This window comes from Bombina bombina, chromosome 2 (assembly GCF_027579735.1).
Source record: "Bombina bombina isolate aBomBom1 chromosome 2, aBomBom1.pri, whole genome shotgun sequence".
NCBI classification, from domain to species: Eukaryota; Metazoa; Chordata; class Amphibia; order Anura; family Bombinatoridae; genus Bombina; species Bombina bombina.
This window is the reverse complement of record NC_069500.1, coordinates 297622363-297643068: the sequence shown is the minus strand read 5'-3', so window position 1 is coordinate 297643068 and position 20706 is coordinate 297622363. Positions and strand designations below refer to the sequence as shown.

General features: G+C 41.5%; 1 protein-coding gene across 2 annotated transcripts in view; it reads right to left on the bottom strand.

The window, feature by feature from the left end:
* The window catches only part of SNX2 (sorting nexin 2), a 254932-nt gene that overhangs the window by 11843 nt on the left and 222383 nt on the right, over window positions 1–20706 (bottom strand). For both annotated transcript variants that reach the window (XM_053701608.1, XM_053701607.1), the window contains one exon: window positions 6192–6272. In XM_053701608.1, coding sequence (XP_053557583.1) covers window positions 6192–6272 — 81 coding nt within the window. The remainder of the gene's footprint in view (window positions 1–6191; window positions 6273–20706) is intronic.

Here is a 20706-nt window from a genome sequence, read left to right as displayed (position 1 = left end):
CTGCGTGCCGTGCTGCTCTCAGTGTGTCACAGCCTTAATTCACTGTATTATTGCATGACAGATCAATACATAATACTTCTGTACTCTCCTTAAATGGGTATGAAAGAAGGCTGATTTAAGAGTAACTGTGGCTTTATAATTAAGTTGCTGGAATTTTGTAAATAGCTAATATTTTAACAGGAGGGAAAACATTTTTTAAATTGACATTCACATTCTTGTTTTCTACATGGCATTAGTTAGGTAGCTCGCAGGTTTAACAAAACAGAATTTATGTTTACCTGATAAATTTCTTTCTCCAACGGTGTGTCCGGTCCACGGCGTCATCCTTACTTGTGGGATATTCTCTTCCCCAACAGGAAATGGCAAAGAGCCCAGCAAAGCTGGTCACATGATCCCTCCTAGGCTCCGCCTACCCCAGTCATTCGACCGACGTTAAGGAGGAATATTTGCATAGGAGAAACCATATGGTACCGTGGTGACTGTAGTTAAAGAAAATAAAATATCAGACCTGATTAAAAAAACCAGGGCGGGCCGTGGACCGGACACACCGTTGGAGAAAGAAATTTATCAGGTAAACATAAATTCTGTTTTCTCCAACATAGGTGTGTCCGGTCCACGGCGTCATCCTTACTTGTGGGAACCAATACCAAAGCTTTAGGACACGGATGAAGGGAGGGAGCAAATCAGGTCACCTAAATGGAAGGCACCACGGCTTGCAAAACCTTTCTCCCAAAAATAGCCTCAGAAGAAGCAAAAGTATCAAACTTGTAAAATTTGGTAAAAGTGTGCAGTGAAGACCAAGTCGCTGCCCTACATATCTGATCAACAGAAGCCTCGTTCTTGAAGGCCCATGTGGAAGCCACAGCCCTAGTGGAATGAGCTGTGATTCTTTCGGGAGGCTGCCGTCCGGCAGTCTCGTAAGCCAATCTGATGATGCTTTTAATCCAAAAAGAGAGAGAGGTAGAAGTTGCTTTTTGACCTCTCCTTTTACCTGAATAAACAACAAACAAGGAAGATGTTTGTCTAAAATCCTTTGTAGCATCTAAATAGAATTTTAGAGCGCGAACAACATCCAAATTGTGCAACAAACGTTCCTTCTTTGAAACTGGTTTTGGACACAGAGAAGGTACGATAATCTCCTGGTTAATGTTTTTGTTAGAAACAACTTTTGGAAGAAAACCAGATTTAGTACGTAAAACCACCTTATCTGCATGGAACACCAGATAAGGAGGAGAACACTGCAGAGCAGATAATTCTGAGACTCTTCTAGCAGAAGAAATCGCAACTAAAAACAAAACTTTCCAAGATAATAACTTAATATCAACGGAATGTAAGGGTTCAAACGGAACCCCCTGAAGAACTGAAAGAACTAAATTGAGACTCCAAGGAGGAGTCAAAGGTTTGTAAACAGGCTTGATTCTAACCAGAGCCTGAACAAAGGCTTGAACATCTGGCACAGCTGCCAGCTTTTTGTGAAGTAATACCGACAAGGCAGAAATCTGTCCCTTCAGGGAACTTGCAGATAATCCTTTTTCCAATCCTTCTTGAAGGAAGGATAGAATCCTAGGAATCTTAACCTTGTCCCAAGGGAATCCTTTAGATTCACACCAACAGATATATTTTTTCCAAATTTTGTGGTAAATCTTTCTAGTCACAGGCTTTCTGGCCTGAACAAGAGTATCGATCACAGAATCTGAGAATCCTCGCTTCGATAAAATCAAGCGTTCAATCTCCAAGCAGTCAGCTGGAGTGAAACCAGATTCGGATGTTCGAACGGACCCTGAACAAGAAGGTCTCGTCTCAAAGGTAGCTTCCAAGGTGGAGCCGATGACATATTCACCAGATCTGCATACCAAGTCCTGCGTGGCCACGCAGGAGCTATCAAGATCACCGACGCCCTCTCCTGCTTGATCCTGGCTATCAGCCTGGGGATGAGAGGAAATGGCGGGAACACATAAGCTAGTTTGAAGGTCCAAGGTGCTACTAGTGCATCCACTAGAGCCGCCTTGGGATCCCTGGATCTGGCCCCGTAGCAAGGAACTTTGAAGTTCTGACGAGAGGCCATCAGATCCATGTCTGGAATGCCCCACAGGTGAGTGACTTGGGCAAAGATTTCCGGATGGAGTTCCCACTCCCCCGGATGCAATGTCTGACGACTCAGAAAATCCGCTTCCCAATTTTCCACTCCTGGGATGTGGATAGCAGACAGGTGGCAGGAGTGAGACTCCGCCCAAAGAATAATTTTGGTTACTTCTTCCATCGCTAGGGAACTCCTTGTTCCCCCCTGATGGTTGATGTACGCAACAGTCGTCATGTTGTCTGATTGAAACCGTATGAACCTGGTCCTCGCAAGCTGGGGCCAGGCCTGGAGCGCATTGAATATCGCTCTCAGTTCCAGAATATTTATCGGTAGAAGAGATTCTTCCCGAGACCAAAGACCCTGAGCTTTCAGGGATCCCCAGACCGCGCCCCAGCCTATCAGACTGGCGTCGGTCGTGACAATGACCCACTCTGGTCTGTGGAACATCATCCCTTGAGACAGATTGTCCAGGGACAGCCACCAACGGAGTGAGTCTCTGGTCCTCTGATTTACTTGTATCTTCGGAGACAAGTCTGTATAGTCCCCATTCCACTGACTGAGCATGCACAGTTGTAATGGTCTTAGATGAATGCGCGCAAAAGGAACTATGTCCATCGCCGCCACCATCAACCCGATCACTTCCATGCACTGAGCTATGGAAGGAAGAGGAACGGAATGAAGTATCCGACAAGAGTCCAGAAGCTTTGTTTTTCTGGCCTCTGTTAGAAAGATCCTCATTTCTAAGGAGTCTATAATTGTTCCCAAGAAGGGAACCCTTGTTGACGGGGATAGAGAACTCTTTTCCACGTTCACTTTCCAGCCGTGAGATCTGAGAAAGGCCAGGACAATGTCCGTGTGAGCCTTTGCTTGAGGAAGGGACGACGCTTGAATCAGAATGTCGTCCAGGTAAGGTACTACTGCAATGCCCCTTGGTCTTAGCACCGCTAGAAGGGACCCTAGTACCTTTGTGAAAATCCTTGGAGCAGTGGCTAATCCGAAAGGAAGCGCCACGAACTGGTAATGTTTGTCCAGGAATGCAAACCTTAGGAACCGATGATGTTCCTTGTGGATAGGAATATGTAGATACGCATCCTTTAAATCCACCGTGGTCATAAATTGACCTTCCTGGATGGAAGGAAGGATAGTTCGAATGGTTTCCATCTTGAACGATGGGACCTTGAGAAATTTGTTTAAGATCTTGAGATCTAGGATTGGTCTGAACGTTCCCTCTTTTTTGGGAACTATGAACAGATTGGAGTAGAACCCCATCCCTTGTTCTCTTAATGGAACAGGATGAATCACTCCCATTTTTAACAGGTCTTCTACACAATGTAAGAACGCCTGTCTTTTTATGTGGTCTGAAGACAACTGCGACTTGTGGAACCTCCCCCTTGGGGGAAGTCCCTTGAATTCCAGAAGATAACCCTGGGAGACTATTTCTAGCGCCCAAGGATCCAGAACATCTCTTGCCCAAGCCTGAGCGAAGAGAGAGAGTCTGCCCCCCACCAGATCCGGTCCCGGATCGGGGGCCAATATTTCATGCTGTCTTGGTAGCAGTGGCAGGTTTCTTGGCCTGCTTTCCCTTGTTCCAGCCTTGCATTGGTCTCCAAGCTGGCTTGGCCTGAGAAGTATTACCCTCTTGCTTAGAGGACGTAGCACCTTGGGCTGGTCCGTTTTTACGAAAGGGACGAAAATTAGGTCTATTTTTTGCCTTGAAGGGCCGATCCTGAGGAAGGGCGTGGCCCTTACCCCCAGTGATATCAGAGATAATCTCTTTCAAGTCAGGACCAAACAGCGTTTTCCCCTTGAAAGGAATGTTTAGTAGCTTGTTCTTGGAAGACGCATCAGCCGACCAAGATTTCAACCAAAGCGCTCTGCGCGCCACAATAGCAAACCCAGAGTTCTTAGCCGCTAACTTAGCCAATTGCAAAGAGGCGTCTAGAGTGAAAGAATTAGCCAATTTGAGAGCATTGATTCTGTCCATAATCTCCTCATAAGGAGGAGAGTCACTATCGAGCACCTTAAGCAGTTCATCAAACCAGAAATATGCGGCTGTAGTGACAGGGACAATGCATGAAATGGGTTGTAGAAGGTAACCCTGCTGAACAAACATCTTTTTAAGCAAACCTTCTAATTTTTTATCCATAGGATCTTTGAAAGCACAACTATCCTCTATGGGAATAGTGGTGCGTTTGTTTAAAGTAGAAACCGCTCCCTCGACCTTGGGGACTGACTGCCATAAGTCCTTTCTGGGGTCGACCATAGGAAACAATTTTTTAAATATGGGGGGAGGGACGAAAGGAATACCGGGCCTTTCCCATTCTTTATTAACAATGTCCGCCACCCGCTTGGGTATAGGAAAAGCTTCTGGGAGCCCCGGCACCTCTAGGAACTTGTCCATTTTACATAGTTTCTCTGGGATGACTAAATTTTCACAATCATCCAGAGTGGATAATACCTCCTTAAGCAAAATGCGGAGATGTTCCAATTTAAATTTAAATGTAATCACATCAGATTCAGCCTGCTGAGAAATGTTCCCTAAATCAGTAATTTCTCCCTCAGACAAAACCTCCCTGGCCCCCTCAGATTGGGTTAGGGGCCCTTCAGAGATATTAATATCAGCGTCGTCATGCTCTTCAGTAACTAAAACAGAGCAGCCACGCTTACGCTGACAAGGGTTCATTTTGGCTAAAATGTTTTTGACAGAATTATCCATTACAGCCGTTAATTGTTGCATAGTAAGGAGTATTGGCGCGCTAGATGTACTAGGGGCCTCCTGAGTGGGCAAGACTCGTGTAGACGAAGGAGGGAATGATGCAGTACCATGCTTACTCCCCTCACTTGAGGAATCATCTTGGGCATCATTGTCATTATCACATAAATCACATTTATTTAAATGAATAGGAATTCTGGCTTCCCCACATTCAGAACACAGTCTATCTGGTAGTTCAGACATGTTAAACAGGCATAAACTTGATCAGAAAGTACAAAAAACGTTTTAAAATAAAACCGTTACTGTCACTTTAAATTTTAAACTGAACACACTTTATTACTGCAATTGCGAAAAAACATGAAGGAATTGTTCAAAATTCACCAAATTTTCACCACAGCGTCTTAAAGCCTTGAAAATATTGCACACCAATTTTGGAAGCTTTAACCCTTAAAATAACGGAACCGGAGCCGTTTTAAGCTTTAAACCCCTTTACAGTCCCTGGTATCTGCTTTGCTGAGACCCAACCAAACCCAAAGGGGAATACGATACCAAATGACGCCTTCAGAAGTCTTTTATAAGTATCAGAGCTCCTCTCACATGCGACTGCATGCCATGCCTCTCAAAAACAAGTGCGCAACACCGGCGCGAAAATGAGACTCTGCCTATGCTTTGGGAAAGCCCCTAAAGAATAAGGTGTCTAAAACAGTGCCTGCCGATATTATTAAATCAAAATACCCAGAATAAATGATTCCTCAAGGCTAAATAAGTGTTAATATCAATCGATTTAGCCCAAAAAAAGTCTACAGTTTAAATAAGCCCTTGTGAAGCCCTTATTTACAATCGTAATAAACATGGCTTACCGGATCCCGTAGGGAAAATGACAGCTTCCAGCATTACATCGTCTTGTTAGAATGTGTCATACCTCAAGCAGCAAGAGACTGCAAACTGTTCCCCCAACTGAAGTTAATTGCTCTCAACAGTCCTGTGTGGAACAGCCATGGATTTTAGTTACGGTTGCTAAAATCATTTTCCTCATACAAACAGAATTCTTCATCTCTTTTCTGTTTCTGAGTAAATAGTACGTACCAGCACTATTTGAAAATAACAAACTCTTGATTGAATAATAAAAACTACAGTTAAACACTAAAAAACTCTAAGCCATCTCCGTGGAGATGTTGCCTGTACAACGGCAAAGAGAATGACTGGGGTAGGCGGAGCCTAGGAGGGATCATGTGACCAGCTTTGCTGGGCTCTTTGCCATTTCCTGTTGGGGAAGAGAATATCCCACAAGTAAGGATGACGCCGTGGACCGGACACACCTATGTTGGAGAAATTACGTTTAAATACAAAAGTTTCAAAACAGGCTCAGGAGTGAAAGGGATAAACTGGGCACATTACCTCAAATCTTCCTACTTCTTTGCGTATGGTTTTAGAAATCTGTTCAAAGTCTCGCTCTCCTTGTTGAACTTTTGCTTCCCACTGACACAAAAAGAGAAAACATGATGGTTAATATAGTACATTAGGTGCGGACTTCTCATGATTTCTTACTGGCATTATCACAATAAACATCATTTGGAACATCTGGTAACCGCATTTTGTTCTGATAAAAATCAATCAAGTAGCACAATTAATTCTCAGGAGAAACGGCAGTTGCGGGTGACCAATTATTAAAAGCACTATTTTCAGAAAAAAAAAACAACAAAAACTAATTAGCATATAATTAAACATTAAAGATGCAATTACTAAAGATGTGCATTTGGCTCTTTCGTTAGCAAACTAATGCCGAATATGGCCGCCGCCAGCAGCATTCGGCTACTTTCAGAGCTGAATTTCTTCTTGGGAAAGTGCAATGCACTAAGATTTCTGCAAATCCAGACTTTAGTGTTGCACTTTTTCAAGAAGAAATCTGGCTCCAAAAATAGCAAAATGCTGCTGGCGCCACATCCCTAATAAATTACAGGTCTATAAATATCAAAAATTAAAAAAGTGTATACTTTTCTGTAATTACTAATGTTTGCAGATTAAACAAACTACTTGGTAAAAACTTTTTATCATCTTTTTATTTGAGGCATAAAAACATTAAAGGGACACTAAAGTCAAAATTAAACTTTCATGATTTAGATAGAGCATGCAATTCTAAGCAACTTTCTAATTTACTTCTATTATCATTTTTTCTTTCTCTTGGTATCTTTATTTGAAAAAGTAGGCATGGAAGCTTAAGAGCCGGCACATTTTTGGTTCAGAACCTGGGTTGCACTTGCTTATTGGTGGCTAAAGTAAATGTGGGTGCTGAACCAAAAATGGGCCGGCTCCTTAGCATACATTTCTACTTTTTCAAATAAAGATACTGACAACGAAAAAAAAATTGATAATAGAAGTAAATGATAAAGTTGCTTAAAATTGCATGCTCTATCTGAATCACGAAAAAGAAAAAATATGGGTGTACTATCCCTTTAACATTCAAATAGATCAACAAGGAATACATGGTAATAAGACAAAAGCAAATAAGACCCATTACGTTGAACAGGTAGTAAGGCCTCATTATGAACAGATACAAATCCTCAGGTAGTGTTCTGAAGAAACTGATTTAGGTTCAAAGAGGTAAGAGTCAATAGGGAGCTTCTTTGAACCAGTGAAAAGCTATAAAAATAAAAAAATTACAAAATGCCTGTACCTTCAAGGCAACATAGAATAAAGTCAAACATGTAAATAGGTGTACAAGATGAAAAAGATAAGTAGTATAATATATTATTATGGATTATAGCATTAGTTTGGGGAGTGGTCAGGGGGGAAAGGATTTTTTTTTTATTTCCTCCAAACACAAAAAAAGGCTGCAAGATAGGCAGAGAAATATATTCCCAACATCCATCACTCACAGATGCCATAAGGCCGGCCCAGATATTGTTGCGAATTGAGACTCCTTTACCAAGTGACCCTGAACCCAGCTCCATAGACCTCAAGTAATTCATAGTGTTCACTACATGAGAGGTGGTGTAGAGGGTAATAACCAACGACTAGCAAAGGCGAGTTTAGCTGCCATTAGAAGAATGATACAAAATTGTCGATTGGCTTGGGATATGCAAGGGAGGTCGACATGGAAAAGTATCACCTGCGTTATCCAGGGGAGATTGATTCATTTGAGTAACAGGAGTTAACGTATCAGCTTCTAGAATTGCTGAAGGCACGGTCACCACCACATATGCAGGTGGGTGCCTGACATACTGCATTTCCTCCAACAAAGGCCAGAATGTGAAGGTTAAAAACATTTTTAAATCCTTTAACCCCTTAAGGACCGGGCACTTCAGACAAAAAAATCCCCAAAATATCAGAGCATTTTTGTCATCACTACATTTAAACATAGAGCCTTTTTATATTTACCTATCAAAACTATATATATTTTTTAGTAGACAACCCAAAGTATTGATCTAGGCCCATTTTGGTATATTTCATGCCACCATTTCCCCGTCAAATGCGATCAAATAATTTTTTTTTCACTTTTTCACAATTTTAGTTTTTTCACCGAAATTGTTTACAAACAGCATGTGCGATCATGACACAAATGGTTGTAAATTCTTCTCTGGGATCCCCTTTGTTCAGAAATAGCAGACATATATGGCTTTGGCATTGCTTTTTGGCAATTAAAAGGCCGCTAAATGCCGCTGCGCACCACACTTGTATTATGCAGTGAAGGGGTTAATTAGGTAGCTTGTAGGGTTAATTTTAGCTTTAGTGTAGAGATTAGCCTCCCCCCTGACCCCTCTCAAACAGCATTCTTCCCTCCCCCACCTCACAATTGTCACCCCCATCTTAAGTACTGGCAGAAAGTCTGTATATATATATATATATATATATATATATATATATATATATATATATATATATATATATATATATATAGTGTTCTATCTATGGCATCTTAAGTATAATGTTTAAAAGGTCATCTCTCCCACAACCCTGGCCACTGGCATTGAGAAAGAGACCTAGATGTAAAGTTGCAAGTGCCATCATTGCTAGTATTATCACAATGTTACTTTGAAGAGTAGAGTAACCTATTAAAAAAATAGTAATTAGTGAGCATTCTATAAACATTATAAAGAAAACAAGTTACTATAGCATGTTATACTTTCATATAGCTTCATGTTACCAACAACCCTAGAGCCATATATCTTACTGTATTACTCTATGGGTTTTTAGGAGGCATACGTGCTTGCAAATGGAGACATTTAGCTATATGCAGAGGATAAAGTTAAAATATATTATGCCTACAACAAGAACCGTATTTTGGGTCTTCCAGTAACAGACATATATAACATAACTATAATAATGTTCATAAGTTTATATTCCTAAGCTATAAAATAAAATGAACATATCTATAAGTCCCTATTTGCGCTGCTGTTAATAGCGGGTTCACTTGAATTGAATTAGCCCCCGGAAAACACAAGGAAAAGTTCTCTATCAGAAATGTTCTTATGTACGTGCATGGCGCTTCTCTCGGGGGTATTCCATCTTCCATTCATGAGGTAATAAGTTCCAGGGACTGTTTGTGAGGGGCTAGTATCGCCAGCAGTTTTATTCAAAGGTGGACGTTTTGATTTATTGGTGATTTGTGCAGTAATCGCGGAGATACAGGGTTTCTTCATCTTAAATTAATGAGTCTCCCGCGTTGCGTTTTGGTAGGTAACTTTGTAGGGGTCCGGATTGTGCTGCCAGGTCTTCATTGTCTGCGACCTTATGTAATAAGGGGTGGTGGCCCATTGTAGTATAGGGGTGCTTACCGGGTACCGGATAGAGTCCAAAGAGCTTGTCAGTGGTATCTGTCACCGGGTTTAGCTGCCATGATTCCTGTGTTATTTTGGGAGTATGTATCCGGTGCGCTGGTAGTCCGCGGTGGCTTTCCCTTGTGGGGAATTACTATCATAGGTGAGAGAAGAACTTGGATTCGTTCTCCGGTACAGATTCCATGTCGGGGGGATTGAAGAGGCTTAGTAGGTAGTCTGCCGGGGCTCTCAGAGACTGCATAATTCTTTCTAGATTTTCATAAAATTGGTCTGCAGCTTGTTGGTTTGGACTCTCCATGTCTGCCATATCCATGAGGCAGTTAATGATGCAGTCTTAATTTTTTCTAGTGGTACTGCTATTTCTGGGAGCGCTGTTAAGAGATTGCTTTTTATCTGTAAGATAGGGCTTTGTTGGTGGTTTTGCTTGATGTGGTTGATTGATGTCCAGTCAAGCCAAGAACAGAGGAGAACCGGAGGGGAGTAGCGTTGTCTGTAGTGAGCCGCCACTCCAGGCCTTATATGTCCGTTCTGGAGATCAGAAATAAAAAAATACAGCTACAAGTTTAGCGGTTAACTCTGTCGGGAGCCAAAGGATGGTTTCCTAGATAGTGCAGATATATTGGCTGTGAGAAGGTGCCTATTTTCGGCGGTTTCAAGGCTAATCAGTCAGAGCTCCTGAAAATGTGACCGCTAAGGATCGCAGCTTGGACACGCCCCCATATATTACATTTTTAAAATATTTTTTGCAGTGTAGGATCCTTTTTTACCCCCAACAGCTCTCTAACCCTCCCCCCTCAACCTATTTGCCACTATCTTAGGTACTGGCAGCTGTCTGTCAGTACCCAGTTTGCCTCAATTTATGCATTATTTTTTTAAACCCATTTACCATTTTTTTCTGTAGTATAGCTACCCCCTCCCAGATCCCTTCCCACAATGGATCCCACATAGGATCCCCATTAATGCCCTTCCTCCCTCCTTCCCGGCTTTTTTTTCCCCCTGTGTAGCGTGGCTTACCGGTCCCGCCCTCCTCCAGCGATGGGCCGCCCATACAACTCCCTCCTTATGCTCCCACCCACCAACGATCGGCACCACCGCTGTCCGATGCAGAGAGGGCCACAGATAACTCTGCAAATCTATCTGGCAAAATAGCGAGATCGCAGCAGAGAGAAGCCCAGGACTGCAGCGACGTACAGGGTACGTAGCTGGTCCTTAAGGGGTTAAAACCAAACAAACAATTATTTGGGGACAAAAGCATAAATCTGTTTTAAATAAGAATTATACCACCTTAAACACTAATATAGGAAGTTAACAGGTATATTAAACAGTGCTCCTTTGGGGGGCGGAGCCGGCTCTGCGTAAGATGGCCTCATATCTGTGGAGCTCTATAATATCAGCTTCTAATTTACCCTAAAAACTTGCATAAAGATAAACTGGACCTTCAATTACTATACCTCTTTTGGAGAACAAGAAACTCAATATCGAAGGAAGTTTTTTATTAAAGCTTGGAGAGCAAGTGGATCGCATAAAATAGTCTATTGAACAGCACCTGTTCTCTACAGCGCTACACTTATCTGAGACCGGTATGAAAAGCTTAGATCCTACCAAGCAGAGGGAAATCGGATTTACAGCCGATATTGAAGCGTTGAATAGACCGGAGAGTGTTCACTGGGAGCGATCAACTGGCTAACAGACCGTTCTATGTCCTCGGTTGAACTACAGCTGAGAATAAGTTCATCATTATGTGGCACAGATAGCCTGTCAGGGACCCGTTAATAGCTTATCGTAAACATCAACAGCTGAAAATTTAACACTGTCCTTGCGGCCCATTCCTTTAACATGGAAGAAGAAAACTGCACTATGATTTGAATGCTCCTCAGTAGCCTAGATCTGCAGTTAACTAATAACTTTGATGATCTCAGGCACATACTTAGATCCCAGTATTTGGTGGACAACAAGTAAATCCAAGATGGCGTGTGGCAAAGAGAGCTGACAGGCAATATGAAATGCACATGGCTGAGGAATACTATCTGTCCTACACAGAGGATAATGATGAAACTCAACTATTGCTCTCACGAGCGCAAGAAGCAGACACAAAGCCTATTTCATATACATGGAGAACTGACAGTAACTTCAGCGCTCCAAGATCTACTGGTGTTATACAGGGGAATGGTATGCAGTCAAAGCACTTCATAAATGAGGATGTCCAATTCCAATCTGTGCAGAGTGAGAGGTTATTCCGGGCGACACATTGGAGCCTATGAGGACTGGTTAGTAATGCACCGTGACCCTTCTGCTTACAAAGGCTCTCCCCACACATGCAGGTCTCTCGGTTTGAAGTGGCTTCTCTTTAACCTTGGCTTCCTCTCCATGATCTATTATGCTGGTACTTATCGTCTGCAGAGGAGAGGTGTAGGTTAGCTTAGCTCCTGCGGAGGACATTATACTACGGGGTACCTTGTCATCTACTGGCTATATCTGTGTCCTGACTCTTCTTTACCACTATACTGTTGTGTTCTTTTAATGCAGGAATAATCTCTATTTTTGCATATTACATATATGCTTTAGGATATTTGTATATCTATTTTTTGCTGAGCCATGTCACTAACATGGATGTTTTTGCAGAGGTTGCTTCTTGCTATATATGCTCTCCTATAACACATCTGGTTAAACTATTAGCCTGTATTGGCAAACTAGACATGGACAACTACCCCACCTAAATGCAGATTATCTACCAGCCAGATTACTGTTATTGTTTATGTTCCTCAAGTTCACTAGAATTCTATATTTAAGATGGATATATTGGTCCCATAGATATGTGATGGCACTATATTTCATAGTCTTCCTTATTTATAGTTATCCAATATATGTTAAAGCCTTAGTCTTTTGTAAAATTATACGTGTGTGATATCTAGTTTCTGCACTATACATATAGGGAATTTCCCTTATAGGGTTCTTACTGTATACTTATGACTTCTGGACCTGCTTCTACATAGAGTGTAAATGATTAGCCTCAAGTATTCAAGCCTATTATAGTCTAGACCTCTCAGTAAACTTCATTATATTTTCTATTAGATGTATTTGTATGCCTACTACCGGTTATGACAAAACACTCAAGTCATATTTAAGTTCTATATTACAATGTGGCTTGCCTCACCTTTTGATAGATTGAGAAAAATATAATTTAATAGCCTAAATATATGGTTATCGGGATGTTTAAAAACAGAATTTATGCTTACCTGATAAATTACTTTCTCCAACGGTGTGTCCGGTCCACAGCGTCATCCATTACTTGTGGGATATTCTCCTCCCCCACAGGGAAAGGCAAGGAGAGCACACAGCAAGAGCTGTCCATATAGTCCCTCCCAGGCTCCGCCCCCCCAGTCATTCGACCGACGGTTAGGAGAAAAAAGGAGAAACTATAGGGTGCCGTGGTGACTGTAGTATATAGAGAAAGAAATTTTTCAAACTTGATTAAAAAACCAGGGCGGGCCGTGGACCGGACACCGTTGGAGAAAGTAATTTATCAGGTAAGCATAAATTCTGTTTTCTCCAACATTGGTGTGTCCGGTCCACGGCGTCATCCATAACTTGTGGGAACCAATACCAAAGCTTTAGGACACGGATGAAGGGAGGGAGCAAATCAGGTTACCTAAACAGAAGGCACCACGGCTTGCAAAACCTTTCTCCCAAAAATAGCCTCCGAAGAAGCAAAAGTATCAAATTTGTAGAATTTTGGCAAAAGTGTGCAGAGAAGACCAAGTCGCTGCCTTACATAACTGATCAACAGAAGCCTCGTTCTTGAAGGCCCATGTGGAAGCCACAGCCCTAGTAGAGTGAGCTGTGATTCGTTCAGGAGGCTGCCGTCCGGTAGTCTCATAAGCCAATCGGATAATGCTTTTCAGCCAGAAAGAAAGAGAGGTAGCAGTAGCTTTTTGTCCTCTCCTCTTACCAGAATAAACGGCAAACAAAGAAGAAGTTTGTCTGAAATCCTTTGTTGCTTCTAAATTGAACTTTAAAGCACGGACTACATCTAAATTGTGTAACAAACGTTCCTTCTTTGAAACTGGTAATCGGACACAAAGAAGGAACAACTATTTCCTGGTTAATATTCTTGTTGGAAACAACTTTTGGAAGAAAACCAGGCTTGGTACGCAAAACAACCTTATCTGAATGGAACACCAGATAGGGTGGATCACACTGCAAAGCAGATAGTTCAGAAACTCTTCTAGCAGAAGAAATAGCAACCAAAAACAGAACTTTCCAAGATAGTAACTTGATATCTATGGAATGTAAGGGTTCAAACGGAACCCCTTGAAGAACTGAAAGAACTAAATTTAGACTCCAGGGAGGAGTCAAAGGTCTGTAAACAGGCTTGATTCTGACCAAAGCCTGTACAAAAGCTTGTACATCTGGCACAGCTGCCAGTCGTTTGTGTAACAACACGGATAAAGCAGAAATCTGTCCTTTTAGAGAACTCGCTGACAACCCTTTATCCAAACCCTCTTGGAGAAAGGAGAGAATCTTAGGAAATTTTAATCTTACTCCAGGAGAATCCCTTGGATTCACACCAACAGATATATTTTTTCCATATTTTATGGTAAATCTATCTAGTCACAGGTTTTCTGGCTTGAACCAGAGTATCTATCACTGAATTTGAAAACCCACGCTTGAATAAAATCAAGCGTTCAATTTCCAAGCAGTCAGCTGCAGAGAAACTAGATTTGGATGTTCGAATGGACCTTGTACCTGAAGATCCTGTCTCAAAGGTAGCTTTCATGGTGGAGCCGATGACATATTCACCAGGTCTGCATACCAAGTCCTGCATGGCCACGCAGGAGCTATCAGAATCACAGAGGCCTTCTCCTGTTTGATCCTGGCTACGAGCCTGGGAAGGAGAGGGAACGGTGGTAACACATAAGCTAGGTTGAACGACCAAGGCGCCACTAATGCATCCACTAGAGTCGTCTTGGGATCCCTGGATCTGGACCCGTAGCAAGGAACCTTGAAGTTCTGACGAGACGCCATCAGATCCATGTCTGGAATGCCCCATAATTGAGTCAACTGGGCAAAGACCTCTGGGTGGAGTTCCCACTCCCCCGGATGGAAAGTCTGACGACTCAGATAATCCGCTTCCCAGTTGTCTACTCCTGGGATGTGAATTGCAGATAGATGGCAGGAGTGATCCTCCGCCCATTTGATGATCTTGGATACCTCTCTCATCGCCAAGGAACTCCTTGTTCCTCCCTGATGGTTGATGTAAGCTACAGTCGTCATGTTGTCTGACTGGAATCTTATGAATCCGGCCTTCACTATTTGAGGCCAAGCCCGGAGAGCATTGAATATCGCTCTCAGTTCCAGGAAGTTTATCGGAAGAAGAGACTCTTCCCGAGACCATAGACCCTGAGCTTTCAGGGAATCCCAGACCGCGCCCCAGCCTAATAGACTGGCGTCGGTCGTGACAATGACCCACTCTGGTCTGCGGAAACTCATTCCCTGAGACAGGTGATCCTGATTCAACCACCAACGGAGTGAGTCTCTGGTCACCTGGTCTACTTGAATCTGTGGAGACAAGTCTGCATAGTCCCCATTCCACTGATTGAGCATGCACAGATGTAATGGTCTTAGATGAATTTGAGCAAAAGGAGCTATGTCCATTGCTGTAACCATCAATCCTACTACTTCCATGCACTGAGCTATGGAAGGCTGCAGAATAGAGTGAAGAACTTGACAAGAGTTTAGAAGCTTTGACTTTCTGACTTCTGTCAGGAAGATCTTCATTTCTAAAGAATCCATTATTGTTCCCAAAAAGGGAACTCTTGTTGACGGAGACAGGGAACTCTTTTCTACGTTCACCTTCCACCCGTGAGATCTGAGAAAGGCTAGAACAATGTCTGTATGAGTCTTTGCCTTGGAAAGAGACGACGCTTGATTTAGAATGTCTAGATAAGGTGCCACTGCAATGCCCCTCGGTCTTAGAAACGCCAGAAAGGACCCTAGCACCTTTGTGAAAATTCTGGGAGCAGTGGCTAAACCGAACGGAAGAGCCACGAACTGGTAATGTTTGTCCAGAAAGGCAAACCTTAGGAACTGATGATGATCTTTGTGGATAGGAATATGTAGGTACGCATCCTTTAAATCCACGGTAGTCATATATTGACCCTCCTGGATAGTAGGTAAAATTGTTCGAATGGTTTCCATTTTGAACGATGGAACTCTGAGAAATTTGTTTAGAATTTTTAAATCCAGAATTGGTCTGAAAGTTCCCTCTTTTTTGGGAACTACAAACAGATTTGAGTAAAAACCCCTGACCTTGTTCCACAGTTGGAACTGGGTGTATCACTCCCATCTTTAACAGGTCTTCTACACAATGTAAGAATGCCTGTCTCTTTATTTGGTTTGAAGATAAGTGAGACATGTGGAACCTTCCCCTTGGGGGTAGTTCCTTGAATTCTAGAAGATAACCCTGAGAGACTATTTCTAGTGCCCAGGGATCCTGAACATCTCTTGCCCAAGCCTGAGCAAAGAGAGAGAGTCTGCCCCCTACTAGATCCGGTCCCGGATCGGGGGCTACCCCTTCATGCTGTTTTGGTAGCAGCAGCAGGCTTCTTGGCCTGCTTACCCTTGTTCCAGCCTTGCATTGGTTTCCAAGCTGGTTTGGTCTGGGAAGTGTTACCCTCTTGTCTAGAGGCTGCAGAGTTGGAAGCCGGTCCGTTCCTGAAATTCTTAGCCTTGAAAGGTCTATCTTGTGGGAGGGCATGGCCCTTTCACCCAGTGATGTCTGAAATAATCTCTTTCAATTCTGGCCCAAAAAGGGTCTTACCTTTGAAAAGGATATTAAGCAATTTTGTCTTGGAAGATACATCCGCCGACCAAGACTTTGGCCAGAGCGCTCTGCACGCCACAATTGCAAACCCTGAATTTTTCGCCGCTAACCTCGCTAACTGCAAAGCGGCGTCTAAAATAAAGTTATTAGCTAAGTTAAGTGCGTGAATTCTGTCCATGACTTCCTCATACGGAGTCTCCCTATTGAGCGACTTTTCCAGTTCCTCGAACCAGAACCACGCCGCTGTAGTGACAGGAATAATGAACGAAATAGGTTGAAGGAGGTAACCTTGCTGTACAAAAATCTTTTTAAGCAAACCCTCCAATTTTTTATCCATAGGATCTTTGAAAGCACAATTGTCCTCAATAGGAATGGTCGTGTGCTTGGCTAGAGTAGAAACCGCCCCCCTCGACCTTAGGGACTGTTTGCCATGTGTCCTTCCTGGGGTCGACCATAGGGAACAATTTCTTAAATATAGGAGGAGGGACAAAAGGTATGCCTGGCTTCTCCCACTCCTTATAGACTATGTCCGCCACCCGTTTAGGTATCGGAAAAGCATCAGGGTGCACCGGGACCTCAAGGAACTTGTCCATCTTGCACAATTTTTCTGGGATGACCAGATTGTCACAATCATCCAGAGTAGATAGCACCTCCTTAAGTAATGCGCGGAGATGCTCTAATTTAAATTTAAATGTCACAACATCAGGTTCTGCCTGCTGAGAAATTCTTCCTATCAGAAATTTCCCCATCTGACAAACCCTCCCTCACTGCCACTTCAGATTGGTGTGAGGGTATGACAGAAAAATTATCATCAGCGCCCTCCTGCTCTACAGTGTTTAAAACAGAGCAATCGCGCTTTCTCTGAAATGCTGGTATTTTGGATAAAATATTAGCTATGGAGTTATCCATTACTGCCATCAATCGCTGCATAGTAATAAGCATTGGCGCGCTAGAAGTACTAGGGGTCGCCTGCACGGGCATAACTGGTATAGACACAGAAGGAGATGATGTAGAACTATGTCTACTTCCTTCATCTGAGGAATCATCCTGTGCAACTTTACAATTTGTGACAGTACTGTCCTTACTTTGTTTGGACACTATGGCACAATTATCACACATTTTTGAAGGAATTATCCAATCTTTACCAAATTTTCACCACAGTTGTCTTAATACATTCAAAGTATTGCACCCCAATTTTCAAGCTGTTAACCCTTAAAATGTTGAAACCGGAGCCGTTTACAATTTTAACCCCCTTACAGTCCCAGCCACAGCCTTTGCTGCGACTTCACCAATCCCAGGGGGGTATAAGATACCAAATGAAGCCTTCTAGGAATGTTTTTAGTGGATTCCAGACCCTCACACATGCAGCTGCATGTACTGTACTCAAAAGTAACTGCGCAATAATGGCGCGAAAATGAGGCTCTGCCTACTACAGAGAAAGGCCCTTCCTGACTGGGAAGGTGTCTTAACAAGTGCCTGGTGCTAAAAACGTTCTCCAATGTTATAAAAGTGTGAAATTCAACTTCAAACTGCATATAATACTTAAATAAAGCAATCGATTTAGCCCCTAAAAGTGTCTACCAGTTTATAGCCCATAATAAGCCCTTTATTCTGTTTAATTTTTGACTAAGAAAATGGCTTACCGATCCCCATGAGGGAAAAATGACAGCCTTCCAGCATTACACAGTCTTGTTAGAAAAATGGCTAGCCATACCTTGAGCAGAAAAGTCTGCAAACTGTTCCCCCCAACTGAAGTTCTCTCATCTCAACAGTCCTGTGTGGGAACAGCAATTGATTTTAGTTACTGCTGCTAAAATCATACACCTCTTTTAAACAGAACTCTTCATCTCTTTCTGTTTCAGAGTAAATAGTACATACCAGCACTATTTTAAAATAACAAACTCTTGATAGAAGAATAAAAAACTACAACTAAACATTTAGAGCGGCAAGGAGAATGAGTGGGGGGGCGGAGCCTGGGAGGGACTATATGGACAGCTCTTGCTGTGTGCTCTCCTTGCCTTTCCCTGTGGGGGAGGAGAATATCCCACAAGTAATGGATGACGCCGTGGACCAGACACACCAATGTTGGAGAAACGTACTCGTGCTTAAATTAACTAAAAATCTTAAGGTCTAATTTAGAGAAACTTGTACACACTGTTGTTGCATACAAACAAGTATTATTATATGCTATTGTCATAGGTATTTCATAAGCTTCTATTTCTCTCAATGATTATGATATGATCCACATATATGTTATCTCTGTTTATGACTTATTTTATAATACAGTTATCATCCCTTACTATATATCATTACGGATATCTTTTCTCGCAGTGATTACTACTCATATAGGAATTTGATTCCCCTCCCATATTTTCTTATTAGTAATTGTATTACTCTGACTATCTATGATCCTTTATCAGGTCAGTATTTGCTAAATACACATCTATATATGTTCATATTGATATAATACTGTTACTCTCTTCATAGCTGCAGGAACCTTTCCTTTTTAAAAGTAGGTGGTCTTATTTGTAAGATATATAAATATTGCTTAGCAGGGGTTCTTTTGTTCTAGGGGAAAGGGAAATTAGTAAAAAGAATAAACAAAATAATATATTAATTTGACAAAAATAAAGCTGCAGTTTTCATTGCAAAATTATTCTTATACATGAAGGTTGATAATCATGTAGTGTACAATTTGTGTTAAGTGTTCCTTTAAAATCCTCTTAAAAGGATAATACATATTGCAATGATTTCTATTAACGTATAAGCAACTGCTTTGTTATATTGTTGTAATAAAAAAAAACACTGTTTTATATACATTTATGCTCTTATGTTGTATAATAGCCAAAAGCACGTCTTCACAATGATCTATAAGGAGGAAGTATAAGTATCTCACACAATTAAAAATATTGCAAATGAAAACCATACAAGCAACTTTAAAAATGATCAAGTTTTTTTACTGTAATATTAAAAGTTTGCTTAAAGGGACACTCAAGTCAAAATAAACTTTGATGATTCAGATAGTGCATGCCGTTTTTAGAAACTTTCCAATTTACTTCCATTATCAAATTTTACAGTCTTTTTATATTCACATTTTCTGGGGAACTAGATCCTACTGAGCATGTGCATAAGCTCACAGGGTATACGTATACTAGTCTGTGAAAATGGAAGAAAGAAATCTACTGTTTATTTAAAATTCAAAGTAAGTGTTATTGCAATGTCTTGTTATTATGTACTTGTTAATTGTGTAATTCTACTACATTAAGTGGTCATTTAAGAATGACTATACGTTTGGGAATTTACACATCTAGTGATTTAATTTTCATTCTTTGCTCAATGGAAAACCCACTTCTGTTTTATTCAAGTACTTAATAGCTTTTGCATGCTCTTATACGAGCACAATAAAGGGTTCTATATACTTTTGGCAAACACACACATTTTCTCATGTTGTGTTAGATGCATTTGGGACAAAATAAGAGTTTTAAAAAAATATATATATAACTAAAAAAGTGCTGAAACCTCATGCCTAAATACGGTATTGCATTAAATGCATGAGTAGCTTATAAATGAATTCTTTACACTCCAAATAGATACTTATTCAGGACTGGTATATATAGTATTGTGCCTTATGGAGTAAGTAGAACCTTCCTAAAATCACAAGGGTGCTATTCTTCCTTAGCCATAAATTAAATGGACACTAAAGACAAAATTTAATTTTCATGTTTCAGACAGAGCCTGCCGTTTTAAGAGATTACAATTTTAATTCAATTATTACATTGTGCAGTCTTTTTATATGCACATTTTATGAGGCAACAGCTACTACTGAGCATATAAGGAGTTTACAGTGTATACATATACGACAAAGTCACATTGGTGCGGAAAAACCAACAAAAGGGCGTCTCAAGCCGGATTTCCCTCAAGGCTATTGGCTAAGAGGTGGAAACGTCACCTCTCAGCCAAATAGCGTTCTGTCGTGGGCTGCCTTAGCAGCTCAGTGCAGCGAAAGCTGCAAACAAATAAAGGAGCTTTCAGCATGAAGTATTTCTTTCATGTAATTGGCAAGAGTCCATGAACTAGTGACGTATGGGATATACAATCTTACCAGGAGGGGCAAAGTTTTCCAAACCTCAAAATGCCTATAAATACACCCCTCACCACAATTCAGTTTTACAAACTTTTCCTCTTGTGGAGGTGGTGAAGTAAGTTTGTACTTGATTTTTATGATTTCTTCTATGATAGGCGCTTCTAAGCATTCTGAAGCCCAATTCCTCTCAGAGTACAGTGTTTGTCAGAGAGATGTGAAGAGAGTATC